We start from the raw sequence: 21,711 nt of genomic DNA, 5'->3' as shown, positions 1-21,711 counted from the left end.
TTATGAGAATGGGGTGAATAGAGATGTCTCAATTTATGTACCAAAAAAAAAAAGAAAAGAAAAGAGATGTCTCAATTTTGGATTAGCTCTAAGAGGTTTGCATAATGATGAAATCTCAGTGTTTTCGTGGCCACTAACTGAACAACATAAGGATGGAGTCGACAAAACTCATGAGTCGTGATTTTCTTGATTCATGCTTCACAACAGAGTAATTCATGTTAATAGAGTTTGAATTTATGGATGTAAAGTGTTTGACATGCTCACACTATCATGATAACCAAATTGGAATTAAACATCTGAGTTGCGCAGCAAGTCACCATAATCTTTTCGTCCTTTATTTGTTAATACACTTACAACAACATTTAAGATTAAGGTATCATTATTTTTTTTATTTTTTATTTGGTAGTATTAAGGTATCATTATTACCATGTTGCCAACACACTTCCCTTGCAGGCCTTAAAGAGGGAGATAAATTCGAGTTACTGATATGTGATGCTGATAAAAAGAAGGAAATGCAAAAACAAATGGAAGATCAATATAAATCAACTAAAAATACAAGGGGCACATCAATCAAAATACATGTGTTGCAAAGCGTTGAGGGCGAAGAGAATGCAAATGTCAAAGAGAACGAATAGAGCACAACGCTAGGTTTCGATGGGAAAGAACGAGGAGAGAAGAACAAAGAGCGAAGAGAGAAAAACAGCTGACAAGGAGAGATTGAGAATCCGCTCAAGTTTGCAATTGTGTATAGATTAATTATTGGTAAATTTTAAATTTCTCTATCCTAACCAACAGAGGTGAATTCCAATTAACAATCGGGAGAACCTGAGTTCAATTCCTAATGGAACAATTTTTGACCAAATTTTACTTACCTCGTAGCCAAATACTAAATTACCAGAGCCTTCTTTCTCTGTGAACCATAGGATTGATACAACAAAAAAAAAAATCCAATTTTTAAGAGTAAAGCGCAGTTTTCAGGTTGATGATGGACATAGAGATATTGCTATATTACTATTCACTAGGGAAAAGGAAACGAATTTGTCAATCAGAAAAATGCTTCTCAGCTGCTGTATAATCCCAAAAAAAGAAAAAAATAGTCTGCCTATATACTTGCATTATGCAGCAGAGTCCATGTTCAATTGTTCATTGAAACACTGACAAATGATGTGCTATGCAAAGTCGTCTTACCATATAACAATTTAATAAAATACACAATAAACAAGACTTAATAACAACCTTACCACCCCTATAACCTTAAGTTTATGACATGATTAAAGCCTGGCCTAAAACTTATAGAAAATGTAATTCAGTCCAAAAAACAATTCTTCCAGTGAGTTGATAATTAAACACCTCTTGAAAGTCATGATTGATGAGCATTCAGCAGCGCTTTATAAACCATATCAATGAATTGATTGTCCTGTCATGGATACAAAATTATCAAGGAATAGAATGTGACAAGAGTATACAAAATTATCAACTCCCTAACAGTCATTTAATATCATTGTGGTCAGAATATCATAAACAAGTGCCAAGAAAGTAAACTAACCTGAACGAGCACCAGAAGAGCATCTCGGACCTTTTCTCTAGAAATAACTGGAACATAGTTTGGAAGGGGAGAAGGAACGGGAGTAAGTGAAGGTGGTGGAGTTGGAGGTGGGAATGGCTGTAGCATTGGAGTACCATAAGGACGTTGTACACTACCAGTAGGATGAAGTGGAGGGGCAGTAGGTACAGATGAAGACACGGGGGGTAACATCATTGCTGCGGTAGAAGGGGGAGGGACAAAAAAAGAAGGTTTCACAAGATTAGTGGCTCGGCTGTTGCTGCTGATGGGCTCAGGAGCATCATGGTTGGGTATAAGAGGAGTAGATAATGAAAGAGATGGTATCTGCAAGGTTGGCATGATGGGTGTAGCAGCATGAGTTGGCCCAGAAGAAGAAACGGTGGCAGAAGGCTGATAAGGTTGTCCAGTGATTGGAGCATTTGAAGTATTCCCGGAAGCCATAGCTGCCTGCAATAGTAAAGTATCAGGAATAAAACGAACTGATCAGGACCAGGTTTCAAATGTTTCACTTATCAATAAATTGTTTTGTAAAACCGATGTGCAGAATATTACATATTTATTACATACAAATGAAAATGATCATAGGTGGAGCACCGTGTGCTCATCAGTGGGTCTTATAGTTCTCAAATTCGTCAAAAGTCAAAACAAGTCTAGCATAGAAAAAGTGTGCAATAATTGCATTGCATTTGGAATTAATCCTAGTCTTGTTTCCAATCAGTCAACTTATCCAGTATGCCTTTGTGAATTCAATTCAAAAGATTAGAGTAATAGTATTTTATCAACAAAAAAGAAGAGAAGAGTAATGGCACATAGCTGAAAATGTTTTACATGAATATGGTTAAGGATTTTAAAATGAGGAGCACTAAGTACCACAGAAACAAAAGACACAGCCAAGATAAGCATACAAGATATAAAACCATTTCAAGATACAAAGATGAAAGGATAAAAAGGTTGTTGTCAACAAATTATTAGTAGAAAATAAAATTGTTCACGATGGTACGTACACTGAAGAAATTTATAAAGGATGGATCATCAGGAACATCAGCTGCATTGGTAGTAGTGGAGGATGATGGTTCAAGAGGACCATCCATGACTGCCATAGTTGGTACTGCTTCCAGTTCCTCAAACTCGCTGCAATAAAAGTAAGCAGGCTTCATTACCTGAATACAAAGTATACAGTGGGCAGAAAAATATGACGATGTATGTTTGCCTAATGTATATGTCTACTAGAGAATAATCACTTGTTGCCGATGTAGAAATCTTTTGATGGGAATAATAAAAAAATTCAAGAGAGAAAAGGAGGATAGTTTATTGAGGGGGAGGGTAAAAGATTATCTAAAGCATAGAAAGACATAAAGTAAAAAAAGGAAATCTAAGAATGCAACATGGTGCCAATATTTCTGAATATAAAAGATGGGAACCATATTGAAAAAAGGAATGGTAGAAAACTAATGAGAAGGAAAAACAAGCAATTTCAACAATTATATACGAATAACACAAAGATAGACAAATTGAGGAACTTAACCCATTTCCTGACCAAAATAATATTATTGTATAATAAATGCCCAACTTGTGAGTTGCAAACTCATTATATACCCACATGTAAGGGGTGTTCTACTTTTTGAGAGAAGACATAATTAGTTCATGATAGTACGTTGTGAAGATATGTATAATCAATTTGAAGTAGAATTACACGAGATGGAGATCAGACAGAATGTGCAAATGATACACATGCAACAGAGAGAGATAAGCCATCCACCAATATCACTTCAAACCCCATGCATTTGTCAGGTGCATAGAAATGAATATGATGTAATAGAAGAGTTGGATGGGATAGGGCTAAGAAATAGAATACTATGGATTAAACCAGCCCCACTATTCAAGAGGGAGAAATAAGGTGCTGATAGAAGCATATTATTACCTCTTTGTAGAAGACACCTTTGACTTTGGAGGCACCTTTGCATATGCATTAAGGATCCTGAAAATTAGCCAAATTTAATGACAACTATAATGCACATCATTAAATGCCCTAACGACAAACAATTTTGCCAAAACGAGAAAGCAATACCTGCTAAAAAGATTTGCAACCTCTTCACATTCGCGAGCATTATAGAACCAAATACCATTCACTTCTTGAGCAGCATTTCTATATAATAGATATGGAACCTGAACTTCATACTCGAAATCCCCCAGGAGGTTCTCCACCAAATTTTCTGCTTATGCCAACATGGACAAGGATTAAATACATACATGGACACTGGAGATTATAAATTCTCCATCACCAGCAACATCAAAGCATCTATTTATCCTTAAAACAATATCTATAATACATATTTGCAATTTCTGTGATTAATAATTCGCAATACTCTAAATATCAGTGTTACCAATAGTGGATTGCAGAAAATAGAAAAATGCCAAAAAAACCACTATGTGAAATAATTGCAGGTACTCAGATAGTGTTCTGGGCAAACAGCAGAAGCCGCATAGCGGTTGAGATAATTCAATTATTATAAATAAAAAAGGCATGTTGCATGAAAATAAAAAAGGGAATGGAGGCTAAGCATAGCTAACATATTGAAAGGTTTACACATTACGGTAAATATAGAGTAATTGTCACCAACTCTTCAGTTTTTCAATTTTAAAATTAGGCCATATTTGGTGCACATGCAAACTCTTCACATTACCAGTGTTGTCAATTGGTTAATAGCAGATCACGGAAAATAAAAAATGGCAGTTGGTTCAAATTCCGCTATGCACCAGTGCAATACCGCCGCTATAGCCCCTATTTCACAATATTTTGCACCAAATACCATATCACAGAACAATAGTCTTTTGTTCAAATTCCGCTATGTAATAACGCTATAGTGCCGCGATAGCCTCTATTTAACAACACTGAGCAAAACTAGTCTAACATTGTGGTTTATATAGCTCATCCATCCTAATCCTATATGCTATAGTGCCGCTATTTGACAACACTTCAAAATATTGAGTGCAAGATGCAGAAAGAGGAATGCCTTTAGCTAAGCCTAAAACCAATCCTATAAATTTAAGTATAAATATTAAAAATACCTGCTAATTAAAAAAAAAATATTATTACCGAACAAAAACAAATATACAGGCATAACTACATACTTAAATACTACTCCAAGACCAGAATCTGACTCAAAAAGCTATACTTTAATACTAACTTTCCAACAACCAGTGCTACAGACTAAAATTTCGGCAGCCACCATATTAACAGAAAATGAAATAGCGTTGAATTCAAGCATTACGGATTAAACAAATAATCCAATGGATTCAAGATGAACACACACATGTTTGGAAGCAAAGTGTTAAGTTTTCAATACATAACAAAATCCAATTTTTTTTTTCCAAAATTTTGAATTGATTACAATCAACAAAAACAGATAGACTCACTAACCAGTATTGCGACGGTTCATCACAATAAACTGAAATCGAGGTTGAGTATTTCTGAAAAATAAAAATAAAAATAAAAATCCCAAAATTAACCTCAGCTGAAAACAAAAATTCCCAATCAAAAACCTTAGATCAATTAAACTCATCAACCCTATTAAAAAAACAAAATTTCAAACCTCTTAACAACAAAGAGAGATCCTTCAACATCCTTACGGCTCTGAGAACAATCAAAGAGAACAATGAGAGAAAAATCAAGTGGAGAAAAAAAAAAATATTGAAAAAGGGGAAAAATACGAACCCATTGGCTAAGATCGATGTTAAACTCATAGAACGTAACATGAGCAGCGGTGATGAGAATTTCTTCAACGAAAGGGTCAATTCGTTGCAGAACGGTGAGATTGAGAAGCTTAGTGCTTTGTTGGTCGAGATTTGGCATCAATTTACCGTTTTGAGACATTGTAATTGGGATGAAGAAAAAACCCTAGAATTGAATTTTGGGGATTAGGGTTAAGTCCCCTGTGAGAAGAAGAGAAGAAGAAGAAGAAGAAGAGTGAAACGTAGAGAGAGTGCAAACGCAAAATGAAATGCAGGTGAAGTTTGTTTGAGTCTATTAGACTCAGCTTCTTCTACAAGGAAAATCTTTGTTGCAATGACGAAAATAACCTTCCAATTAATTTATTTACTGTATTATTACTACCTATCTATATGTTTTTTTTTTTTTTAATGAATGACACAGACAACTTTTTAATGTTGTTTTTGTCATTTGAAACTAAAAAAATAAAATGTTTTTTTATTGTTAAGAAAAGTTTTTTGGTCAAAAAATAATTTAATTGAAGATTTATGTTTTGTTTTTGTCAAGAAGATTTATGTTTTTTTACTACAAAAAAATAATCTTTTTAATTAACAACTAAATCTCTTTTATTGTTAAGAAAATCATTTTGCAGTAATTATTATGTTACCCCCTAAACAATTAGTTTTTTTTTTTTTCTTTTCGGTATTCATGAGTGCTTAAAGCCCAACAATTAGTTGATTCTGATAATAAGATTTCAGATCCTTAAGTAGATAATTAGCATTCTTTTTTTTAGACAAAATAGTTAGGGATTTGATCTCCAACTTTTGAGCACAAAAAATATTTGGCCGAAAAATATTTCATTTTAATTCTTCACAAGTTAATCTCTACTAAATGATAGTAAAAACTTTGTACCAGTTAAATAAACTTTCTAACTGTTAGATTGTGACTAAAAATATATATGATGATTAACATATAAGCATATTTATGTGTGAAAGTTTACGCTTATTCACCATGCACTAATTTAGTGGAAAGGATAAAAACAGCAACTACTGTTGTAATTTCTTGAGTCGGTAAATAAAATAAAAAACGCATGATACTTTTTTTACTTTTCTAAATTTTCATGGTAGAATTCGTTGAACAGGAATTGTCTTCATTACTACTCAAACCAAGTAGACTAGCCACATATCGGTACTCTTGTTCTAATTATTAATAATTTTTTAAAAAAAGCTATAAAATTTAAGAGCTTTATTTAAAAATAATTGTAAAAATTTATTTAAGTAATAAAAATATTTTAAAAGTTATAACTTTTTTATGAAAGTCAGCCAGCTAAATTAATTATTAGCACATAAATTTCACGTGAAGAATGTATATGAAAATCAGGGAAGAAATTTTTTGTTGATAAGTAAGTACACTGATTCTCACTTAATTTGAGCTTATATGTATTTTGCATAAATAATAAATCATCCAACCGCAAAAGGGATTGGCAACAGAAATTCTATCCAAAAAGAGAATAGACATGAATTTGGAGGGAATGACAGTGGACACGTGAAAAAACTGTTTCTGTTTTGTCCTTTTTTTTCTTTTGGTCCATGCCATTGTTGTCCTTTCAGAATCTAGTACCTTTGCCAAACAGATCATATTCACCTCTGAAAACAAGGATCCCTTTATTATAGATTAAAAAAATAGTGATTTTAATGTAAAATAATTTAGAGATTAGTTTTTAGAGATTTTTAGAAAAATTGAATTACGGTGTGTTTGTTTATTATAATAAAAATCACTTTTTTTAAATAAAATAATTTTTAGTTTGTTTGGATACAACTTATAAAAGTGATTTTTTTAATTACAAATTACTTTCTTCTTTTAACATTTATTTTCTCTCTCCTCTAAAAAAAATCCATTATTTATAAGTTACTCTTAGTAGCTTCTCATTTTTAGCTGTTTTCTGATTATTTTCAGCTTATGATTATTTTAAAAATTTGTAACAAACATATGTGAAACAATTAAAAGTGGTTATTTTTATAAAAAAAAATTTTTTTTTCTAAAATAAGCTATAACAAACGACCTCTAAATTAAAAACTAAGATCATTGTTGTCCTGACCCATTTGGGGTTGGTTTAGTGAAGGCTTGGATTCTTGGAGTATATTCCTCTCAAGGTCTCAGGTTCGATTTCCCTGGTGCCAATTTCGGTGGGCTAAGTCCATATAGAGAAAAAACTTTGGCATTAAATGAGACCCCCGCAAGTGAACGGTGAGATTGATCCATTTAAATTAGTCGGTCATAGGATCAGATACCAAGTTTTAAAAAAAAAAATCATTGTTGTCCTTTGAATCTAGTACCTTATAATCATTTGTGAAAACAAGGGTTTTTTTTTTTCTCTCACCACTAACATCATGTTTTCAACCAAAATATATTAACCATTTTTTTTAATTGTGAATTAAATTATCATCATCTAGTCTACTTAACTAAATTAACCACATTTGGTATAAAAAGTATCATTACTGTTTATACAATACAATTTTGAAGTGAAAAGGACTACAACATCATTTCCAAATATGCTGCCATGCTAAAAAAAAATACACTAGTGTGTGTTTGGAACCACAATCACCTCTCCATCCACCGCACATCTAATCAGAGCTGAGATATCTTGTTCGGATGTGCGATTTAGAGTAAGTTTTCTTGCGTGAAGCTACTATTTATAGTTGAGGATCCGCCAAAATGGTTAAAGATTTACCCGAATTTGGTAAAGTATGTTGGTTACTAATAAAAGGCGTGTCGTCTACATCAAAATGTGTAATAGATTTGGCCATTGCAAAATGTCGCAATAATCTCACTATATACCACAAACTTTGAATTACACTAGCAAACTAAACTTTATTATTTGCTCAATTTTTCTACCAACTTAGTAAAGTCGTGGGATACGAAAATATACTAGAGTAAATACAAGATATTGATTTATTTGATTTGGATGACAATTGAAAACTAAAAGTTCCATAATTCTTTTAACTAACTTGATCTCATGTTATTCAGTAGCCTTGCCTTTCCGTCTGCTACTGCTGCCAGTCTCCAACAGGTAACAAATCATAGAATCGACATCATCCCCAAATATGCTGTATGCCTCAATAGCTTGTAGGTAACTAAATCCCATTGATAGTAACATATGTATGCTACTGCTAAGAATAGAATCATTCTCTTTCCCCTGTTCCGTTTTGGGATCACTACCTGACGATCCTGAAACTCGCATCAATATACTAAGTTAGCTTATTTGGTCCAAATTTCAAATACAATACAGAGACAAGTACTGACGCAATTCTGCTCTCCTTATAGATTCAAGGTGGGGGTGAACTTGGGGGAAAATGTAGGAAAACGTTTTAAATTGCTCTTGTTAAACGGTGATTTCATAAGGTATTAATGCAGTCGCAACAACCAATAGAACTGCAATACTGGTTTTTAAAGCAAATAAACCAAATAGTACGAGCAAAGATACTAACTTGCTCCAGAAGAAGATGGCTCAGCAGTTGACGTAGACGATTCTCGATTGCCAAGTTTTTTCTTAAATGTACCACCAACAAGATATTCAGCCCGAGAAGCTTCCATCACAGCTCGTTCAATTTCCTTCTCTGTGAGTTCAAGATCAGAGTAAAACCGCCCCTCAGCTAAAAGTGCCTGTCAGAAGGAAATTGTAAAACCTAGCGTCATCAGCTTCAATTTAAATTAAAAAAAAGTGTTCATGCTGTTAAAAAAATCAAGTTGAGATACTTGCATTATCGAGTTGCTGGTCTTGCTGAGCTTTAATAGCAGCCTTGACTTGATCTTTGTCAACATTTGTCTGCATTGTAAATGAAAATGTACCATCAACCATTTTCCAATCAATTTATGTTCAATGTAATGATGAGACAATCCCCAAGTTAAAGGAGCCATTATCGAGGTTTTCGACAAATATTCAACACATAAATCAACTATTTATGTTTTTTCATTTGGAAGATAACATGTATTATTAACATTTCCTACTATAATTTATTAACATTTCCTACAATAATAGCAAAGTACTCACCCCACGAAGTGAGCTGAACCCAAGTCCTGCACCAATTGTTGGACGCCGTGGGTCAACAAGGGAGTTGTAATGGTTACCATGGTGATAACTCAGGCGTACGGGTGGTGTATCAGTGTCATAGCTTCCATGAAATGTATTGATGGGCTCTGCATCAATAAGTTGTGTTATTAAATAAAATGGTAGAGGATTACTAACAAACTATAAAAAATGTTAGATAAGCTCAACCTGTGGAATAAGAGTATATATGAATAGGTCGATTGTACATTTCAGACATGGCTTGGATCTCAACATTGTTGCCATAAACCTGCCAACAAGGGTTAACTTGTTTACAGCTATTCAGAAAGTTAAAAAGTATTATATATCAAGAAATTTAACAAACTAAAACTGCATGTGTTGTTAAAGTGGAATAAAATCATGAACAAAATTCAACTGATGAATATATTGTATGAAATTGGCTATTGGCCTATTGCCATATCTTTCATTGCATTCATCCAACAAAAAACCAGTGAATGCTAATATCTACACATTATAACTTAAACAATTTTACAAGACAGCTTCACTTTAACTAATATGTGTATGTGATTTTAGGTATAAGTAACGATTAAGTATACATAACTAGTCAACAAAAATGGGAAATTGAATGTCAAGACGCACAGATAAAATTTATGCTACAGATACACAGCTAAACTATTAATGCATTTAAAATTTTACCAAGCACACACAGTCAAACATCTAAGGGAAACTTGTACCAGCTATAAGGGAGTAAAGTTAACAGCTATTGCGCCTAAATTGAACACCAAATACTCATGACTATATCCCCCACCAACTCTATTGACTATTTGATCATATAGCAATAATGCAAACAAATCCCCTAATCCTGAGAATGATGATATAATTGCCTAATTCCTTGTAGGAAAAAACTAAGCTTGTCAAAACATCTTAGAGGGTAAAGTAACAATGCCTCAATGTAACTAGCAGGGGAAAAAAATAAATATATATGAATGAAGATTGAAAAGTGAAGGGAAAATGATGATATAATCACCAAACACAATCTAGATAGCTTGACAAAAACAATGTGGTATAAACGAAAAAAAAGGGCCACGAGAAGGGAACAATTACAACCCACATCTGGATTATTTGGTGTGCATTTGTAACTACCGAATACCGATTGCATTAATCACTCCTGTAAGTCCAGAAGTACAGCTCTCAAAACATTTGTGGAGATGGTATAAACAAAATAAGGGTTGCGAGAAGGGGAAAAAGGACAATCCCAACCCACATCTGGATTAATTGGCATGTTGAAGTGTGTGCATATGCTTTTCTTTTTACTACTAATTGCAGTCTGAATTATTTGGCATGTTGAAATGAGTGCATATGCTTTTTCGACTACTAATTGCATTAATTACTACCGTCAGTACAAAAGTACAGCTTTCAAAACGCTTCTGGAGATTCAAATCTAAATATTTAGGAATTTGATTGAAAAATACATGCAAGGGAAATTTTGGCATGTTTGTTTTAGAAGCCTAAAATCCCAGCAATTGCTTGAGTTGGTTTATATCATGAAATCACAAAGAAGCCCAAATTATGTTGTGACATACCTTATCTCTTCTCTTCCTCTTGCAGTATGAGGTGAAACCTTCTGTTATAAATTGAGAAAAGTGATCTCTCTCCCGCTCCTGAAGACATGGAATCAGTTCACTTACCAGGCAATATTAATAGAATTAGAAAGAATGTAAAGCAAGACCGCAAGAAAAATGGTCCATCTAACCATAAGTGAGAAAATAAAATGTAGTTCAATAAACCACGGGAGTTTAACCAGACTGAGCAAATCTAATGAGTCAGGCTATATAAAATCATTTTTTTGTAAGAACATTAATTCCTTCATAACAATATGTGAGCAAGAAACATCTGGGAAGTTGCATATATACTGCTAAAATTACACTGAAATAATGATGGTAATAGAATCATACTGTGGCAGGAGGATAGTTTGGTTCACAAGTAATATTTTAATAGAATTAGAAAGAATGAATCAAAAGCAAGACCAGAAGAAAAATGGTCCAGCTAAGGAAAAATGAGAAAATATGATGTAGTGCGATAAATCGAGAGAGTTAAACCAGAATGAGCAAATATAATGTTGGGATGATATCATTATTTTTGTAAGAAAGTTATTTCCTTCAGTCCATTTGCTGGCTTTAAAATATGTGTCTACTGTCTACTAGAGCAGAATACTATTAGACTTAAAGTTTAGGACTTCCTCTTCTCCACCACTGTTCACGTTTCAATTACTTCTGATAACAATATATTAGTCCTTCAAACTTATTCCTTTCTTACTTGCATCTTAGAAGACAAAACCACCCATTTTAACTAACTCATTCTCAAAACCCTTCCGTTGTTTTTGTAACAAAAGGTCACAAGTCTGGCCAGCTATAGTCAAATAGTTCATGATGCCAGGAATTCTGGCATGCAAATAAACACTTAGGGTCTGTTTGGGAGGGGGTTTTGGAGAGCTAAGTCTATATTTTGAAATATATTTGATATTTTGAAATATATTTGATATTTTAAAAACTTGAAATAACATGATAGATGATCATATAATAATTCAATCACACTTGATTCATTTTAAAAAACATTTGATAGTGTCCGTAATTTAAAAAAGAAAAGTAAGTGGTTCCCTCTCCCCTCCAAAACCCTCTCCATCCAAATATAGCCATAGTGAAACATAGATGCAATTAACACCTTCAATATGAATCCATAACTTAAAGCAAATCATCTTAAATCCCTTACAGTGATTGCAAAAATAATTTTTAAACCACAACCAGGCAGGCTGGCACTGTTCCTAATTTTGCAGAATGTCACTAATTGATTAAAAATTTACTTATGATAGAACCACAAAACCCACAGACCTTCATAAACAACGAGACCTCTTTTTGGGAGATCAAATAAGTCATCAAATTGATTAGAAGCTAACCTAATAACAAGTACAACTTATTATGATACAACAGAGCAGAAGTCTGGATATTGAGGGGAAAATATATTTAGCAATTAGCACAACAATAACATACCATATAATCTACGCTCATCTGCCTGACCAAATCATACAATTCTGAGTCCCCATACACTTGGTCTGCAACAGCACGGAAAAGGCAATTCCCATCCTCTGTCATTCTTTTTACTTCATAGCCTTTTACCCTCCTAATATCAATTTCAAACTGTCGCTCTCTTTCCTGACATGGATGCCAATACCAATTCAGTATATGATATTATCTCAGTGAAGACCATGAATCAACCTTCTAATTAACTAATATATAAACATGCAATAGTGCAATACAACATCTTCAAGAGTTATGATACAATCATACATTCCAATATAGGAAACCTGACAAACAGCTCTCTCAAAACTAGGCCGTAATGATGCATGTAAGTTTAAGAATAACTAGAAAGAAATGATAAAGTCATCTCTCTAAAGTCTAATACAAGTAGCCCAGTTAAAAATTGTAGAATAGTTTATCTAAATTAAACCTTACTTCATTATGAAGGTTCTTCTCTTATAGCATTGTAGAGAAGAACCAAATCACCCACCTTATTCCAACCAACTCTTTTCATAGAATAAACCACAAATATTATGTCCTAAACGAACCATGAAACAGGTCTTCTGTAACAATTAATTATGAAATGAAGCTCAGGAGAACATACAACAATTAATTATGAGACTAAGGTAATAATCAACTTACTACATCATCATAAGAGGACACATAGCATGGATTCTGTTCATCAGCACTATTATACCCCTCACTTTCATTATGAGCCCTGGGAGACGAAGGTCGAGACCCAGCAGGTGATGTCCTAGCCGAAACAACAGGCCACACAGATGTTCTCCTTGGTGATCCTACATTAACAGCATTAGGAGACCCTGATGCACTTCTTCTTGAATTTAAGCTAGTTGCCAAAGGCTTTGGAGGTGGAACAGGTGGAGGTGGAGGATGTGAACTCCCACCACCACCACCAACAACACTAACAGGATTATCCTCACACAAGCCCTCATTCTCTATCACCAATCTTTCGAGTCTTATCGATTCTTGAGAACCCTCAACCTCTTCTTTAACATCTTTCCCAGGAAGATCAGTCAATACTTCATTGCCTAATGGAGTATCACTTTCCTCAAAATGAAGACTTTCCATAAAAGAGCCATCACTCTTCACCCTGTTACTAGTCCCACTCCCAGCATACTCCAAAAGCTCATCACCAACAGCCAGTCCAGGTTCCTCCTCTCCACTTTCCTCATCCTTAGCAGCCAATTGAACCTGCGTCACCTGCTCTGGTCGAGCCGAAGAAGACCCAGCACGATTAGGGTTAGGATTAGTGTTAGGATTGTTAGGGTTCTGTGAAGTACCACCACCCGATGAACCACGCTGAACATAGATACGAGTCATGGTAAACTACTTATCTTCCCGAACAAGACACCACCAAAAACGATGGCGTTTTTTAAACAGCACCTTCTTAGTGACCCAAAACCCTAATTCCCACCGGTTTATCGCGTGCTCTTGCCTTGGGCGCAGTGATGCCAATTCCTTTCTCGAACGATTTCTTCAGATCCTCGCAACAAAACGATCTCTGCATTCCCCTAATAATTCTCATCAGACCCAAACCTTCAACTACTTTAAACAACAAAACCTTCTTTGAGATGTCGAATTTACCGAGATTTTTCACCACCGCTGAATTAGCTTCCTCCTCCGCTACGACCGCAACCTGCATCCAACACCACCACCACCATCATTTCTTCAATATTCAAAACATAGCACAAGAATCGTAGAAAATTAACACAAGAAAAAATCATCGATCAATTTCAATTTATTTATAACAACAAATTACAATCACACGAAGAAAAATGTAATCGTGAAGAATTAAACCTGTGAGAATAGAAAAGATTGATGCGAGATTAAGAAATGAAATTCAAAAATGTGGAAATTTAGAAATTAGGGTTTTGTTTTTGTAAGGAAAAGGAATGAACGAAAGAGAGAAAGGGAAAGAAGAAGTTGCTAGCGATTTTAACGGTGGAAGGAAAAGAAAGTGGCACGTGGGATAGAGTTTAGGTTATGACACGTGGTTACTTTATACAGTTAATGGCACGTGCTATCTTAGTCAAATGGTTCATCATGATGATTAGAGTTATCAAAATAGGTTAGCACGAATGAGCCGGCCCGCCAAGCACGATTTTTTCTCAGACTTGGGCCTTGAAAATGCTAGCTCGAATTGTTTCCGGGCTTTTTAGCCCGACCCGATAAAGCACGATTAAAATATGGGCTAGCCTGAATGGGCCACGGGCGGCCCGCAAGCCCGAATAAATTATAATAAAAAGATTAAAATTAAATATAAATAATTTATTTTGGATGATTTGAACTTAATTTGTATTATAAGAGTTTCTTTTGCGCCTTACGAGTTTCTCAAATTATATCCGCTACTTAAGTAGCGGACGGTGTTTTTTCCTCAAATATTTCATGTTTACTATTTAAGTAGTGGATGAGTAAAAATAGGATGTCCGAGAAACTCGTAGGTAGCGGATGAGTAACAATAGGGCACGAGAGAAACTCGTACGTAGCGGATGATTAAAAAATAGGGCGCGCGAGAAACTTGTAAGTAACGGATGAGTAAAAATAGGACGCGCGAGAAACTCATATGTAAAGGATGAGTAAAAATAGGGCACGCAAGAAAGTCGTAGGTAGCGGATGAGTAAAAATACGACGCGCAAGAAACTCGTAAATAGCGGAGGAATAAAAATAGAGCGCGAGAAACTCGTAGGCAGCGGATGAGTAAAAATAGGGCGCGTAAGAAACTTGTAGATATCATATGAGTAAAAATACGACGCGCGAGAATTATTATATATAACATAAATGTGTAATATATAACATATATGTATAATATAAGTAATGGATGACTAAAAACAAGACGCGCGAGAATTAATGATCTTATTTATAATGTTGAGTTTGAGCACTAAAAGTAAAATAAAAAATAAACCGGGTCAGGGCACTAATTTTGGTGGCCTGTTTTTTATCCGGGTTTTTTAGCCCGACCCGATGAAGCCCGACCGGACTAGTCCGAAATGGGTCGGGCCGCCCGTTTTGACAGCTAGCATCCACAATGGAGCTCCCCATTTTTTGGTACTTAATCGGGTCTCACGTGTACAGATCACTCATTTATAATTTTTTAATAGTAGTACCTAATAAGTACTCAATCCCTCCAACCCAACAATTCTTAAAAAGTTTTAAATAGGTCCTACCAAAAACATATCTAACCAATAACTCTACATGATTATAAATGGGTCCCAAAAAATGATATAGATATCAAGTCTTATTTTAGAACTAGTACATATTATGTACTATTTTGATTTTGCTCCAATAAAAGTCCCTATTAGGTACTAGTACTTAAAAAAAAAATAAGAACCACATTAGCAGATGTTCTCATAAATTCACATGGCAACTTACTTACACTTTGTTTTTGAGTTTGTGAACTGTTTGGATTGGACATGGTGGAAGAGAATTGGCTCGCATAAGCAAGTACTCCTTCAGTTTATAATAATTATTATAATTAAAATTAAAAAAAATTACTTGTAAAATTGATGTATCTAGACATCAACTTTAACTTAAAAAAGTAAATTTCTACAATTATTTTAAATTTATCTAAAAAAATTATGGATGATCTATATGATATAATTTTTCAATCCAACAGTGAATTTTATAAAATTTGTATTCGTTATAGTATTATTTGAAACTTGTGTATCATGCATCATTTAAATCACTATTTCATGTTAGAATTGGCCTTATTATAAATAAAATTAAGAACAAATTTTAAAATAGGGAGACCAAAACAGCAAAATGGTAAAAATAGGAGGACCAAAATAGCAAAATGGTGAGAATAAGGGACCAAAACTATAATTAAACTTTTATTCATTTATTTATTTTTTATTTTAGTAGTTGCAAAACAAGTGAAAAATTTCATTTCATTGGTTTATAGACAAATCAAAAACAACAATTGTGATTGTGACCACAAGATAGCACAATCAGCTTACATGAGTTATACTAGACAGTAGACACCGATCTTGGCATGAGTTATACTAGGCACCGATATTGGTATCGTAGTTGCAAATCAAATGCTCTTTCTCACTACAATAATGGAAGACAATATTTAGTTGGATGAAAGTTGACTTCATATCCTATGACTACGGTTGGAAACATTTTATTATTTTTGGTGCTTTGGTAAAAAATAAGAAATATGTAAAAGCCCGACAAGTAATTTGGTTGGCAATTACGTTAAGTTTATGACGCGCTCGTAATAACATCATGTTCAGAGGAGATGTAGCTAATCTTCATTCCTTGATGGATCAAATAATTTATATTTCCTGGTTTTAGTTTATAGGGAGAATAGCAAATATGTCTTCTTTTGTATTTTTCAGATTGGTGTAAAGATCCATTATCGTGTATTCAAAGCATATAATGGTATCTGTTAGAATTGTAAGAGTTGAGTATACCTTATACTCCTTATGATTCAATTATTTGATTATCAAAAAAGAAAAAGGATTATGCAATGCTAATTAATGAGTCCATTGAATCACTTGATGTTTTTGTTTCTTATACATTGAACCTAATTTCACATAATTGCAAACAAGATGCTAGGATGAAGAAACAACGTTGAAGGAGAAAAACGCGTGTTGAAGGGGTGCAACGACAGACCAAATACACGCTTAATTTCACAGTTACACTTAAGCAATTTAGAGGCCCGCTCTAAGTTTAAAAGTTGCCCCCCCTAAAAACTTTTGCTTCTATTCGAAGCAAACAATAAAATTTATAGAAGGTCCTGTAGATGACCCAAGAGCATTTAGATGAGATGGCGTGAGTGATCTTTTCTAACTTAACTAAGGTCCTAAGTTCGATCTCTGACTTGGGCAACTCTTAGGGAGAATTTGTTATCCATTTGAGTTCCACAATACTCGAAAGACTAGTCTCTACAGTTGCCCACAGAGAATATCCGATACGCGAAAAAAAAAATGAGCCTGAGCCGGCTCTACATACAAGTAAGTTAATCATGCACATCATAGCTTCAGAAACGGTCCAATGATAGACACTAATTTAAGGACTAAATTCCAATGATACACATTACACAACAACAAAACAAACCTTGAACATGATTTTTCAATTTCTCAATATTATAAACATCAATTACAAACCACAAACTGAAACAAGTTTACAACACTCATAATTAAAAAGAGTAATTAATTAACTTTTCATCAACCATCAAAGTTCAATATCATAACTTTTTATGTCCTTTTGAGAGCTACAGAAGAAACCACAACCAAACAAGCCAAGAAAAGCGCAGCAACAAAAGAAACAACCACAGCCATACTGGAAACCTGACAGAAATCAGTGTACTGCTGACACACGGCATTCCAATTAGCATCTTGACTCCCATTGTGTGTTAAGTACACAACAGCTGAAGCAGATGAAGCAGCTACAACAACTAAGGCCATCAACAGCTGCAATTCAAGTCAATATATATATTTTTTCTAGTTAAGTACTCAACGATGATTAATGCATTATTTTAACTCATTGAATTGAAGCTTACTAAGTCCATGATGACAAGTATAAACCGTGGCTTAAGTGCAAGAGGTATAACAATGCAGACAATTGAGAATGGTAAGAAGAGGACCATAAGTCCACCTGCTATTGCATTTGCCCCCACAAAAAACCTGCATGATGAGATCCATAAAAAGAAGATACATGTTGATTTGTTTTTTTGATATACATGTTGTATTAGTAGTAATCTGATTTATTGTTTATTGTTTAACTGAATTATCAGATTGAATTTTTTTTTCCTTTCTAGTGTCTAATTTTTTTAGCCCCACTAGTAATTTATGTCTGAGTCCACCCTGGTATTGGGCATGAAAGAGTGTATCAAGAGAAACCTTACGAGTTTATATGGTTTTTTTGAAACACTTTTATCGGACGTGAGTACGGATATCAGACAGACTCTAATGCGTGTCGGACATAGGGATAAGCCTAATTCTTTTTTTTTTTTAATCAAAGGGATAAGCCTAATTCAACATGCGTTTGTGCGTCATATATTTTTTGAACAATAGTAGACCCGAAAGCCTTCTTTAGTCTTCACTCTTCACTGATAATAGAAGTATGATGGAGACATAAGATTCACACCTAAGAAGATAATTAATTTGAAGTAATGCAATGCGCCGATTGGTAGGACATTGCATTATATATGCTGGGGGCCGGGGTTCGAACCCCAGTCATCGCACTTATCTACCTTAAGGGTGAAATTTCTTGCTACTAGGCTACTTAACCAAAAAAAATTGAAGGGAAAAAAAGTAGAAGGACAAAATGTATTGTGAAATGAATCCTAAATTGGACATAACATTTATGAAACATGAACTTACTGAAACATTGGAAAATCAGTCCATTGAGCATGAAACTGAAGAAACTGAGTGAAGAATGGAAGTATCTGTTCATTATTCCCCATAACAGCAGCAGCACCAAGAGTAGAGCCAATGGCACCAAGTCTAAGAATGAAGTCTAAGATTGCAATTCCCTTTTTCATTCCACTTTTGGGATGTGGAATAGCTTTTGTGGAAACAATTGCAACAGGTGGAGGAGCATGATAATCTCCATCAATGGATTTCCCTTTGCCATTGCTTCTTGTCCTCTTTGATTCTAGGATTGGAACTGTTGATGATTCCTCAACTTCTTTACTTGAGTCCATTTGAATCAGATTATGTAAAATGCTAAGGATTATGTAATGTTGAAATTGTTACATATGTATATATAGATGTGTAAAGAAAGCTGGTTTAGAAATTTAATTAATAGGGTCTTTGAAGATTTTGATTGTGATAAGGTTTATGATTAAGGAGTTGTTAAGAATTCACTTGCTCCACCTCGTACCAAAAACATTCTTGCTTGATTATGTTAGGTTCCTACCACCAATATGACTAAACCACTAACTAAATTAATGAATGATTGTAAAACCAAGGAATAAATAAATGGTGAAGTACCAGTACCGAATACTCCATGGTACTCGTATGGTAAGCACCGATTCCGTACCCATTTTTATTTGGTTGATTTATGATGATGAATACAGAAAAAACATATTGGTTGTTGAAAAATCTCTTAAAATATTATAATTTTTTATTATATTTCAATTATCTCTCATTTTTTATGAAAATAGTTGAGATGGTGGACCAAGAAAATTAAATCTTCAAAGTATGATGATAATAATTCACTTAAAAATAATTCTTCTAATATTTTATATTAACGTACCCGTACCTTAAATTATCTAAAAATATCGTACCGCGTACCAATATCAGTACCGGATACCGGTACCGTACCTATGCAAGAACTTCTCGTAAATGACATGACTATTTTTCTTTTTTTATTTATATGAGTGTGTGTCCAAATATTTATATTTACGATAAAAATTTAATTTATATAAACTACCACATGCATTCAATAATATATTGACACATCATGTATTGTGTTTAAAAGAAATAATGTGGCACATTCATTAAATTATTTGACAGTTAAATGCATCTATATTTATTAATTTGTTTAAAAAAAAATTGCATGTGTTAAATAATTTTAGTTTTTCTAAACTATCCCTTCATAATTTGGAGATATCAACCAATGAAAACAAGTCATATACATCTAAAATAGAAATTGGTTACAAGTTAATTTTATATACCACATTTAAATTTATTCATGTAACTTATTCTCATTACTTGATGCGTAGATATCCAAATTTAAAGAGTAGAGTAAGCCTCAGTAATTGTTGATCTTCACGGTAGATTGTAGCAGCAAGGTTTGTCAACGCATCCTCTTGTTTGCGGTATCGTGTGCTTCGTAGATTTTTGCTAAAAAAGTCTAATCTTGCGCCAGAACAAGTGGGTATGCATTATCACTAATTTTTGAAGAGTAATAATACAATACACGTTTTAGTTTTTTAATGATCTAAATTTCAATAAATAATACACCAACGTCATTATAACGTTCTACACGCATTTAACTAAGTGATTGTATTCAATTTGTTAACAATGAAATAACCGTTGTTATTTGACTTAGGTATGCAGTAATATTGATAATATTTTTAGAGAAAATTTGTTACTCTTAATGAAGTTTTATAAAACTCCAGAAATTAATCTTTACCGTTATTGATCTTATCTGATTAGAAGAGTGACCGCGTCCAGTGTTGCTTCGATCCGACCCTCGGTGAAGTGGAGGAGGTTGTGTACCTACAGGTGCTCCGACGCTCAAGTCAGTGATTTGGGTGAAGCAAGGTTTTCAGTAAGTATGCATACCTCTACTGCTAGTGTAGAGTATATATAACCTCCACTGATGGGTCAAGACCCTTTATGATAGTAACGACCATCAAGTAGCTGCCGGAAAACGGCTGGAGAGCCACGATGATTCATAAGAAGTCTTCGCGAGCTGCTCCTTATTGGGTAATGGGTACATTGTCATGCCTAACGATGAGCAGTTAATGCTCATCATTCCGGTGGTTGGCCGTTACCATACACATGAGTATTTGTGACCGTTGACTCGTAGGAAGTCTTCGCGAGCTGCTCCTTATTGGGCACTGCTCGACGATCTAGTTAGCAGTTTCCCCAGCTTTTGGGCTTCTAGGCCCAATCCAGAACAGTTACATACTAACAATATCTAGTTTACAAAAAAAAATAAAAATGAACGAACCGTTTAAAAAATCTAAGTTCAAATTCCACCTAAAAATCCTTGAACATATTTACTTCTTGTTCCAACTCCGGATTATAAAATGTAACCAGTATGGTGTGACCACAGTGCCCCTTCTATGGAGAGGTTAAGACTTAGAAAAAGAATATGTAGTATTTGTTGTATAATTAGACATAAAATTTTTCCAATGATAATAAACAAAATAAATATAATTAAAATTAGAGAAATTTATCTTTTCTTGATGACCATAACATAGTATCATAATTTTATGCAACAGCCGTGGAATCACAACCATGAACTTATTGAGGAAGTTGTGCATCGTCAAAAGATGAGTTTGAAACCCAATTAGTTTTTTTTTTTTTTTTTTTAAACAAAACATATATAAACCAATAAGAGAGAGGAAAATTACACAGGCATCATATCTTTTTGGATATGACCCTCTATTTGGAGGGTACAAAATCAAACCAAGACCTATTGAGCTCTATAGCAGCCCATCTTATTGTCAGTTTTGCGTATCCAACTCTTGAATCCTGATTAGTTGTTATTATTATTTTTTATTAAGTTTATTTTATTTGCAAGTTATCGTTTATCATAAAATTTCAGGAGTTAGTTTCAGATTTCGAAGTCTAGTGAATTCTCGATAATTTGAAAT

The 21,711-nt window shown here is 34.0% G+C and overlaps 3 protein-coding genes across 6 annotated transcripts; all 3 read right to left on the bottom strand.

Annotated features, from left to right (window-relative positions):
• Positions 1–1,014: 1,014 nt before the first annotated feature.
• Positions 1,015–5,590, bottom strand: LOC123898754 (mRNA-decapping enzyme-like protein). Of its 2 annotated transcripts, XM_045949770.1 has the most exons (8): positions 5,280–5,590; positions 5,158–5,198; positions 4,986–5,035; positions 3,633–3,777; positions 3,486–3,542; positions 2,569–2,695; positions 1,547–2,011; positions 1,015–1,417 (listed from the first exon to the last, which is right to left on the bottom strand). In XM_045949770.1, the coding sequence occupies exons 1-8, from the start codon at positions 5,436–5,438 to the stop codon at positions 1,361–1,363; spliced, it is 1,101 nt and encodes a 366-aa protein (XP_045805726.1). In that variant the 5' UTR covers positions 5,439–5,590; the 3' UTR covers positions 1,015–1,360. The 2 variants fall into 2 exon arrangements, with proteins under 2 accessions (XP_045805726.1, XP_045805727.1); XM_045949771.1 differs by lacking the exon at positions 4,986–5,035 and having other exon boundaries at positions 5,280–5,580.
• Positions 5,591–8,087: 2,497 nt separating this feature from the next.
• Positions 8,088–14,405, bottom strand: LOC123897289 (OVARIAN TUMOR DOMAIN-containing deubiquitinating enzyme 6). Of its 3 annotated transcripts, none has more exons than XM_045947875.1 (10): positions 14,232–14,405; positions 14,019–14,070; positions 13,056–13,935; positions 12,387–12,548; positions 10,923–11,000; positions 9,550–9,628; positions 9,325–9,470; positions 9,034–9,099; positions 8,762–8,936; positions 8,088–8,501 (listed from the first exon to the last, which is right to left on the bottom strand). In XM_045947875.1, exons 3-10 carry the CDS (start codon positions 13,752–13,754, stop codon positions 8,293–8,295), a joined length of 1,614 nt encoding a protein of 537 aa, XP_045803831.1. In that variant the 5' UTR covers positions 13,755–13,935; positions 14,019–14,070; positions 14,232–14,405; the 3' UTR covers positions 8,088–8,292. The 3 variants fall into 3 exon arrangements, with proteins under 3 accessions (XP_045803831.1, XP_045803829.1, XP_045803830.1); XM_045947873.1 differs by having other exon boundaries at positions 13,056–13,945; positions 14,232–14,391; XM_045947874.1 differs by having other exon boundaries at positions 13,056–14,070.
• Positions 14,406–17,482: 3,077 nt separating this feature from the next.
• On the bottom strand, positions 17,483–19,204 carry LOC123898502 (casparian strip membrane protein 4-like). The gene is made up of 3 exons (XM_045949479.1): positions 18,761–19,204; positions 17,938–18,061; positions 17,483–17,848 (listed from the first exon to the last, which is right to left on the bottom strand). Exons 1-3 carry the CDS (start codon positions 19,081–19,083, stop codon positions 17,633–17,635), a joined length of 663 nt encoding a protein of 220 aa, XP_045805435.1. The 5' UTR covers positions 19,084–19,204; the 3' UTR covers positions 17,483–17,632.
• Between the last annotated feature and the right edge of the window lie 2,507 nt (positions 19,205–21,711).

This window comes from Trifolium pratense, linkage group LG7 (assembly GCF_020283565.1).
Source record: "Trifolium pratense cultivar HEN17-A07 linkage group LG7, ARS_RC_1.1, whole genome shotgun sequence".
In the NCBI taxonomy this organism is placed as follows: domain Eukaryota; kingdom Viridiplantae; phylum Streptophyta; class Magnoliopsida; order Fabales; family Fabaceae; genus Trifolium; species Trifolium pratense.
This window is presented reverse-complemented; position numbering and strand designations above follow the sequence as displayed.